Genomic DNA, 10449 nt, shown 5'->3' on the forward strand with positions numbered 1-10449 from the left:
AAATAGAATGGAGAATCAGACACATCGTGCCGGAAGATCGTCAGAAACTGAAGCTATTGAACCGCATCAATAAAAATGCGAATAATGCAAAAGTAAAGGTGGCTTATCGTATATGGGACCTTTATGAATTACCCACACTTCGTGATACATCCTCAGATATTTGGGCCGTAAAGACAACCAACAGCCTCGAAAGACCTCGATACATCATCATCGGCTTTCAAAGCACCGACCAATCTGAAAATATATCAAAAGATGTGACGAAATTCATACATGCGAATATTAATAATATTCGACTATCTCTAAACTCTGAAGTATACCCATATGAGCGTTGGAATCTAGATTTTGACAAAAAGTTAGACTCGTCAGCCTACTATGCATATGAAAACTTCCAACGCAGCTACTACGATAAAGCTATGAGTGAGCCCATGATGGATATTGGTAGCTTTCGCAACAATCCACTATTTATCATCGACTGCTCTCACCAACCCGATGCTATGAAGTCATCTACTGTCGACATCAAAATAGAATTCGAAACACGCAAGGTGAAGTTTCCAGCAAACACCAAAGTATATGCACTCATCCTACACGATGCTGTTTTGTCCTATAATGCCCTAAATGGCTCTGTTCAGACTGGATTGTAATAAGATTGACATGTAATTCACCATGGAGTATTCGATATTGATAAATAATAAAACACTCAATAATTATCTTCTGCCTTTTATTTACCAAACAATCAGATATAGACAAGCATGGATTGAAACATGATTTTATAATGTATACAATAGATTTCAAATATTCACAACACCATTATTTGAAGATTCTTCCGGTTGTGGGTTGGGATTCTGTGGCTCCAATTGATATTTCTCTATGATATTCTGTGGTAGGTAAACGGATATGCTGTGAAGGAAATGCTTCAAGTCTGCTTCAATCATTAGCTCACAGAACTCATCCAAATTTCCGCTTCCATACGAATATTTATGGCACAGTGCCACACCAAGTTCATATTTCTCACTGAGCTCCAAAAGTTTTCGTACCTCTTCAGCATCATAACATACACTTAAATCATAGTTTGATGAGTGAAGAGCGTCAAAACTCAAGTCGGCTAATTCCCAAGCCAACCTCCTTATTGCAGAATCCAAATTGACTGCTTCCGGCCACTCTTCGGCTGAATATTGCATCCACATGCTTGTACTCTGAAAATACACAAAATGCATTCATTAGTTTGGAAATTATGCTGCAAAAAAACACTCACTTGAAATTTTATCATGTTTGAAGCGCGGGAGCTAATCCATATTTTACATTAATATACCATATTTCTACTATTTACAAAGATATTGAAGTTATATTCAATCTAAAATATCGAATTTGACTAGTGAGCGTGTTTTAGCACCAGGATAATCCTGAGAACTTTGACCGATATATGTAAAAATGAATTTGGCTTTGGATGAATTCACTTCGTGAATCATTTCTTCCGTAAAATGTTCTGAGACACGTTTTGGAAGCCATGATTTAAAAGAAGTATTATTTTCCTCGTCCAACAAAACTACTTGAATGGATTTACCATATCGTGTGGATAGCATCGACATCTTTTCAATTTTATAACCTTTATCGATAGTCAAAGATATTAAAGGCTTCTGCTCCATAGCCACAGTTTGTTGAATTATTGCAGAATTGATCTTTTCGATATTAAATTTCAAATGATCCATTTCGAATATAGTGGAATTATGGTATACAAATATAAAATATGTTCACCTGGATTGCTGTGTATACTCCTGACGTAATACTCTCTGTCACTTTGCAGCACTACTTTCACTCATCTATTCGAGTACGTTGGGTTATTCAAACTGAATGTGAAATGGTGATCCTCCGAACATTTATAGAACGTGGTTGAAGAAGAGGGGGTACTTCTTCACCACAAGCTGGGTGTCCGAAAACACTACTCCAAAATAATATTGTCTTTATCGCGTGACGTAGTTGCAGGTCATTCAAAGTCAGACGCAAAACACTCCTTCAAAGTCACCTTGGCTATGTTGTGTTGTGTAGGTTCAAAACTTCAAGAAAGCCTTGTTGAAAATATGGGAAGTGAATGAAAGTCATTCAAAGTCAAACCCAAAACACTGCCTCATCAAAGTCACCTTGTCTGCGTTGAGTGACGTTGATCAAGGTCGTTCAAGGGCAAACTCAAAACAATCGTTCAAAGTCACCTTGGTTATGTTAGATCGTGTGGGTGCCAAACTGGCTCGAATTCATTGGAAGTCAAAGTCACCCTGTCGAAAATATGGGAAAAGAATGAAGGTCATTCAAGGTTAAACCCAAAACAGCACCTCAAAGTCACCTTGTCTGCGTTGCCGTATGACGCATGTCAAGGTCGTTCAAGGACAAACTCATAACACCTCCTCAAAGTCACCTTCGCAACTTCGTGTGACGTAGAGGTCATTTCAAGGTTGAAAGTGGTGGGGGGAGGTTCTGAAATCGGCTTAAACTAACTACTTCCATTGCAAACCCGAAGAGATATGTGGTTTATGCATGATGGCGCTCCTCCTCATTTTAGTTTGATTGTGCGTGACCATCTGAACCATATTTTCCACAATAGATGGATTGGTAGAGGTGGGCCATATTCATGGCCATCGCGGTCTCCGGATTTAAATCCATTGGATTTCTTTCTGTGGGGGCATCTAAAAAGCCTTGTTTACGCTACACCTATTCACACAAGAGATGCATTGTTGAATAGAATAACATTACATTGTGAAGCCATACGAAACGACCCTGGAATGCTATTTTAAGTACAGAGAGGGTGTCTTCGCAGACTAAGAAAATGTATAGAGAGAGAAGGTGGTCATATCGAGCAGTTTCTGTAGCGGATTTTTCATTTCTGTTTGCTCTTGAGGCTCTTGAGTTTCGTTAGTTAAACGTGTTTGCATTATAAAAATTCGTTATGAACATTTTACCTATCATTTCCATTTTCCTTAAAAACTAATATTTTCGAATAATGGTAGACATCTCAGGATAAATGTTGTTGAATTAACGTTATCATTATTATTTCTGCTTTGATAATTATTCATTTCAAATAATGGGGGACGAGCGGGTTTGATGTCGTCGAGTAGCACTACATTTGTATCAAGACTCGTTGCTCCGATCGACTTTCCACACGAGAACTTTTATTCATAAAATTGTCCAAGTAACCTTAATTTGTTGAAAAATATTGAAAAATATCTGTCATTTCAAAGTTTTGGGGTGTGGACCATCGGGGGTAGTCCGTTCCTGACTTTGTAGCAAAACAACTGACTCCTGCATGAAAGCTCATCGACGGAATTCATTTGTTTAGTCAATTACCAAAATTTGGATGATTTTGAATATTCACTTGAAAAGTTATCAAAGAAAAACATTTTTTATTTTGTAACTTCGAGGGCCCGTTACTTGGTAACGAAGGATTTTAGGAAAAAAAGTTATATGAAGTACTGGTGATATTTTGACCCCATCTATACATTCCTGAGAGGAAAAGAGGAAGTCCAGGGACACCCTGTATATTTTATTCAAATTATATCAACGTGTGTACAACAATAAATAAGTACACAAAATTTCAATATATTTCATTCAAATTATATCAACGTTTACATGTACAATAATTAGTATACAAAAACTGAAATACTCAAACATATTTGTGTTTGCAGTCAATACTTGCAAAGTTGGTGGACTCCTACCGCTGTTGAAAATTCTCAGAGTAATACACACCTATCAGTCATATTTAAACAAGGACAAAATTTTCATTGAATCATATCAATAAAAATAAAATCTAAATGATGACCTCATTTCAAGCTATAGTTCTCCCAAGGTGAAGTGTTGGATGATTTGGGGATCAATTTTCGTTTATCGTCGTATGGACTTAAGCCTATTTTCACCTTTGATACTGAAAACGTTTTGAGCATATGATCGAATAGTAAACTGCTCACACATTTTTTCTTTAAAATTTCTGAGACAATCGATATAATCTTTGAAATCAATTTTATTTTTGACTACATTATATCGAATTCCTTTTGATTTCTTGATAACTTTTCCACCCTGCATCTTGTAGGTGTACATTTTCGAACGTAACCCTGCAAAGTGCCTGATGATTTTACCATTTGCTTCATCTTTCATTAACCCAGGAATTTTTTTATTCACAAGTGGAATTTCAAACTTATTATCGGAAATATCAAATTTTGATACGTTCTTTTTTTAATGAGTTCTGAATAGATATCTTCACACGTTATTTCCTAGATGGAGATATCTGTATCTGTATACATTAACTTACAAATTTCTATACCTAAAGTGAGCACCATGAAATCGTAATGGATTTCAAACATGCATGTTTTTGAAATATCTAATATTGTCATTCCGATGTAAAAAGGTTTATTGAAAACAAGTTCAGTCTTTCTCAATTCAATAGCCATCAAGTCTTTATCGAAAACGGTTCGACTCTGAAATCGGGGACTCGCAATTAAATTTTTGGCGCCATAACAACCGTTCCAGGAATTCATAAGTTTGACCATCCTGTGTAACCGAATGTTTCCCATTGTTTTTCCAAAAATAGCATTTACCATTAGTTTATATACATTTTTGCCAAAAGAACTGGTAGCTGCAGCCCTTAAACGAGTAAACTCAATGTAGGGACGCAGCCATGCAGATTGTTTGAATTTCACAACCCGATGAATTTAGAATCAAACTGTTTTTCAATGCTTGTTTGAAGTTGCGATAATGCAAAATATATTTGTCTTTATTATACAGGGTACCCATTATTTTTTTTTTGGAATTTTTGGTGCTTGATGCTTTGGACAAAACGGAAAATCTTTATGTGCATCATGTAATCTCTCAGGGTATTCCAAATCAACTTCCAATATGTAGTCTTCTGAAGCATTGTCAGGAATTTCAGTTACATCTTTATCAAAATTTTCAACACACTGAAAACTGTCGTAAGGTAAAAATTCTGACATTGCCCACCCTTATAAATTATTAACGTCTAAATACAAAAGATATTTTGAAGGTTTTTCGGTATTGTATGCTTCCATATATTTATCATTCGCTTCAGAATATCTATTTGACATTCCGCCCCTTATCCCCTTTAAAATTTGTAATTTACACTTCGTATACTTCAACATGGCATCCCACGTGTACCCAGGCATAGTAGAGTAAAGGAAATGTATTTTTCTTTATTTGAGCGAAGTATCACATAGCGTTTTTTTATGATATGTCTTATATTGAAGTGACTGTCGTATCCTGAAAGATTATGAAAAGTGAAGAGTACCACGAATAATTTTCGAAAATTGACATTACAGGGGGCTTTGTGCGCAAATCCGCGAAACGCCCCCGTATAATGGTCATGATCGTACACGATAACATCTATAGGAGTGAACGGTTTTTCACAAATATGACAAGTCGTTGCAGCACCGATACTATTTGAAGGCATTGTCATCGGCTCAATATTCTTTATTTTTGATTCAAAAAATTTTGCAATATCAAACAACTCATCGGCAAACCATTTCATACAGTTTTCACCTCGATAGCTTTCGGAATGAGAAAGACTATCATCATAGGAACACTTGAAGTAGTAGCCTGCACTGAAAGGTATATGTTTATGGTATTTTGTGTAGTTTTATTCATACGTTTTCCTTGCATTTTTCCAACAGTGACTCAAAATCAGCAAAAATTATAAACGGGCATTTTTGTTTATAAACATAATTTCAAAATTCCACATGATCGTATGTAGGAAATGAAATTTTAACAGTCATTCACTTTTCCGCACAAAATAGTATGATCATTTAATTTTTGCTGACTTGAAAAATAATTTAGGCATTTGAATTGAAGGGGTTATATTTTTAGGAGTGATTAATTTTTGGGAAAAGAAGTTTTTGGCTTTCTACTACTCCATCTTGATACAAAAAAAAATAGGAAATCTTCCAAAGAAAGGAAGGCAGGACTTTCTTTCAGTTTGTGTCTGAAAGTTACTTCTACATCCATATATAGAGTTACTTATTTTCAAATTGATTACTTCCTTCCTTTCTTTGAAAGATTTCCTCATCCTTTTTTTGTATCAATATGGAGTAGTAGAAAGCCAAAAACTTTCTTTCCCAAAAATTTAGGCATCTATCACATAATAATTTTTCCCATTTTTGTACAATTGACTATTTAATAATCGGGACATGTCTTTGATCCAACAATAATGGAATTTAATTTCAGTCTCATCATCATCATCAATTGGTGGAGCCTCATAATCATTCAATTTTGAAAAATATTTGTCTTTAATTAATAACAAATTAACATGTCTGTCTCGTTTTGTTGTCGTTAGTCTGGCAGGTACTACTACATAAAATGATTTTTTCTTTGCTTGATTTAATTCTAAATAGCAAACATTCACAGAAATATTATTAAGATTTTAAAATTTGGAAATTTGATGTAAATCCATTGGAGTATTTAGCCTTTTAGTATTCAAAACTGTAGAATAATGTGGATATTTTGATACTCTTTTTGAATTTATTGCTACAGGATACAAGGCGCTAATAATACTCCAAAAGAAGCACATTTCGTCGTCGTTTTGTACATTAATGCATGCCTTCTTCCTTGCGATTTCTTGCGGCTGTGGAATGAAAGAAGAACCTTTACCAATCTCATATTTATTTACGGCTACTTCCAACAAAAGAATTTTACTCAGAGCCCACCCCAACAGTTGCTCTTCAAATTCGGGTAATTTATTCAATATAACATCCACGGCGTTTTCATTGTACCAAGCAGCCAAGTCCGTACCTAAATCGATAACTTTATTTGGCGTACTGAAATATTTACGATCAACAATTTCCCCATCATTCGACTTTCTAATAAAATCCCCTGAAAATGTAAAATTAACTTTGAGGCATGACATTTGTTGTAAAATTTTGGAAATATCACGTTTGAATAATGAAAAAGCATCGTCTTGAAACTTTTTAGGATCTTTATGAGTTGAATTGATGATAACCCCCATTGTTACTCTACTATGAAAAACATTATTAACACTTTGTCACTTTACCCTGGTGCTTCGTCGTTTTGAACCCGAGCCTATATGGCAATGTATTCCGAATAATTATCTTTGATATGTAAAATGTATTTATCAGTTACCGACTTGGTTTTTGGAAAATCTATCATTTGGATTTTATTTATTGACATGACTCACCGATATTTTGTTCACCAATAAAAACGAATAAAATTCTTGGTTTGATGAGTCGGTTTTGGAAGCTGCAGAAATTCGAAGCTCGTTCTGTGGAGACTGTTGAGATGGTTCTGGAAGCTGTTGAGATTTAAAGTTCGTTCTGGAAAGGTTGCTGGACGGTTTTGGATGTAGTTGTTGAGATGACTCTGAAGTGTTGATGTAGTGAAGTGTGATGTTGATGTAGTGTTCTGAAATAAATTTGATTTTCAATACAAACATACACCAAAGAAAAATAAAATTTAAGAATGGGGGTAATGTCTTTCATGGAGTGATTGTGAAAAATGAGCGAGCTATAGTTATAATTGAAAAAATTAACTGTAATTCAAAACAAGGAATTTAAAACACATACAAATACTTAACACATAAAAAGTATTGAAAACACTACTTTATGCAGATTATATCTATGAATGAAAAAAATTGTCAGTCGAACAAAAAATATTGTATACAACAACAAACTTTATACATATATTGAACAGAGAAAAAATGGGAAAGCAGTACTAACCTTAATTTCGTACAATTCAAAATGAAACAACACAACAACGTATTCTCCTGATGAAAAATTCTTCCAAATGGGCGTGATACTCCTCCGTCACTCGGTGTGGTGAAAAATTGTTGTAGTTAATTGGTTTCCTCTCCACGACCGAACTTGAATTTTTGGAAATCCACCTGTGAGAAACCAAAAATAAAAAAAGTTTATGTTTTAAATTACAAATTATACGAACACTCTCTCAACTAACGACACCATGAATAAAAGTTATTCGTGCTTTACTATGCGTTTTATTCAACTAGAAAGATGGTCACAAAATGAGCTTCTGTTTACAACATTATAAATGTGTATATAGAAAAACTATGACATTGTCAAAGGCAAATAGATAAAATACGGGAAAAACTATTTTTCAGCTTGGATGATTCTCGAGTAAAATTCATAATAACATTTCACGGTTATGAGGCTGTCATCTAATAAAACATCAAAACAAATTGTACGATACAATAATTACTGTAAGAGATAGTATTCGAGAAAAATGGATGTCAGTAATTACCGGTTCTTATCTTTTATTCATTATTTAAGATGGAGTTTGATGAAGAAGAAATATCAGAAATTGTCGTTTCTTATCTTCTGATGTATGTAGGATAAAAATAGTAGTCCAGGGTTGGCTTGGGGAATACGTAATTACCTCTAAACCGTTCCGTATTACAAATTAATTGAAACAAAAAACGATAACCCTCAAAAAGTATGCATAAAAACATTCAAGTAAATTGATTTGAGTAAAATTTTGGAAATTTAAATGATAATTCAACAACAACTCTCATCATCTTTGAATTAAATTACATTTGAATAAATTCATCTGAGAAAAAGTCAAAATCGTAAAAAGAAATCTTGCAATGAAAATTCATAAAGTGAGCATGAAAAACACTTACTTTCAGATAAAATCGTTGCACTTGCCACTGGTATCACTTTCAACCGAAACAACTAACTCATTTCGCCCCGCAGGAGGTATTTATAGGAAAATAAGTGATGACATATTTCGAAATCAAACGAAGATCCTTTGTTTCGTTGTTTTGAGAACTGCGTATCTCTGGATGCTGATTCATCATTGACAGTGATCAATGTCATCTTGGGTAAGAATACAAAAATAGGTGATGACATATTATGAAATCAAACAAAAAGCCTTTGTTTCGTCGTTTTGAGAACTGTGTATCTCTGGTTGCTGATTCAGCATTGACAGTGATCAATGTCACCTTGGGTACGAATAGAAAAATAGGTAATGACATATTCTGAAAACGAAACAAAGAAAATTAAATAGTCTTTGTTTAGTCGTTTTGAGGCGTATTGTCAGATGCCTATTCAGCATTGACATTGATCCATGTACCTGTACTGATTATGAAAAAGCCGAACGGTACATTAGGTCACACGGTATATCGAAAGCCAACACACACGAATAGGTACCTAAACGCAAACTCACACCACCACCCAAAACAAATTCACGCGGTGGCAAAAACACTCATTACACGTTCGAGGAGGCTGGCAGACAACGATCACAGACAACAAGAGTTGAACACCATCGAAACAACTCTACAAATGAATAACTACTCAGAAAGAAGTATAAAAGCGGCTGCCAAGACCACACGGAAACAACAAAAAACTCGAGATACACCGGTCATAACAACCACACTACCATATATTGCAGGAACAACAGATAAAATCAGCAGAATTCTTCACCGACACAACATATCAACTTCGTTCGTACCAGAACGGACAATAAGGTCCATGCTTCGTAATCCCAAGGATCAGATACCACTGGAGTCACAAGGAGTGTATGAAGTACCATGCCATGATGGTGACAGGACTTACATCGGCCAGACCAACAGACGAATCAACATTCGCAAAGATGAACACAAACTAGCAGTGAAGGGAAAAGTCACCACGTCTTCTCTCTTCCAACACGTACTTCAGACAGGACATAACACAAAAATACTAGCAAGCAACGAAAACTTTTTCTCGCGAACAATCAGAGAGGCTATCGAAATTGAAAAACGACCTAATAATATGAACAAGAGGGATGATGCGCAAAGATTACCATCAACATGGAGATCCGTTTTATCGCTTCGCTTCGTGAAAATAATCCTTATGGGGATAAAATACACAGAACACGGAGCGAAACCCGAGAAAACAGCTCATCATATATATATATATATATATATGCATTTGTAACCTTTTTCACTCCGTACACAGTTAAGGCTTCCAACCCTCCACCAGAAAACATTCATTTACCTGAGTGTAAATGACGGTTTATTATTAATTTTACCACAAGTATACGAGACAAATAGAGAGGGGTAATGAAATAATGTTTTTTTTTCATATAAAATATCAACATGTCAGGAGTACTCGTTGAACTCCTAACACTTCTATACCTTATTCACCTCCTTCAATAAAAAAGTCATATTCAGCGGTACGTTCCACCTCCAGCAGGGTTGCCTCTGTTGGTTATTGAAACTTATTGCATGTTTATATGGCTACATGCGGAGGTTTATTTTGCGATCATCCACGTGCCCTTTTCATTGTGGTAGGTAATACGAGTTTACCTCCTCGCAAGTTATTCCGCCTGTTTAAGATGAATATTTCACGGTAAGTAATTACCGCAATATATAAAGATGAAAAAGAGGCAAATCCATTTAAAGAAGAATGCCATTGAAGAAGAATGCCATTCGTCAGCTAGTGACCAGGAGTCTTC

At 35.1% G+C, this 10449-nt stretch overlaps 1 protein-coding gene across 1 annotated transcript; it reads right to left on the reverse strand.

The window, feature by feature from the left end:
* Positions 1-236: 236 nt before the first annotated feature.
* LOC141480493 (uncharacterized) lies at positions 237-2487 on the reverse strand. The gene is made up of 2 exons (XM_074170521.1): positions 1253-2487; positions 237-1193 (listed from the first exon to the last, which is right to left on the reverse strand). Exons 1-2 carry the CDS (start codon positions 1265-1267, stop codon positions 789-791), a joined length of 420 nt encoding a protein of 139 aa, XP_074026622.1. The 5' UTR covers positions 1268-2487; the 3' UTR covers positions 237-788.
* Between the last annotated feature and the right edge of the window lie 7962 nt (positions 2488-10449).

Source organism: Leptinotarsa decemlineata, unplaced genomic scaffold (genome assembly GCF_025532065.1).
Source record: "Leptinotarsa decemlineata unplaced genomic scaffold, Ldec_3_MD MMD2_P_RNA_scaffold_9, whole genome shotgun sequence".
NCBI lineage: Eukaryota > Metazoa > Arthropoda > Insecta > Coleoptera > Chrysomelidae > Leptinotarsa > Leptinotarsa decemlineata.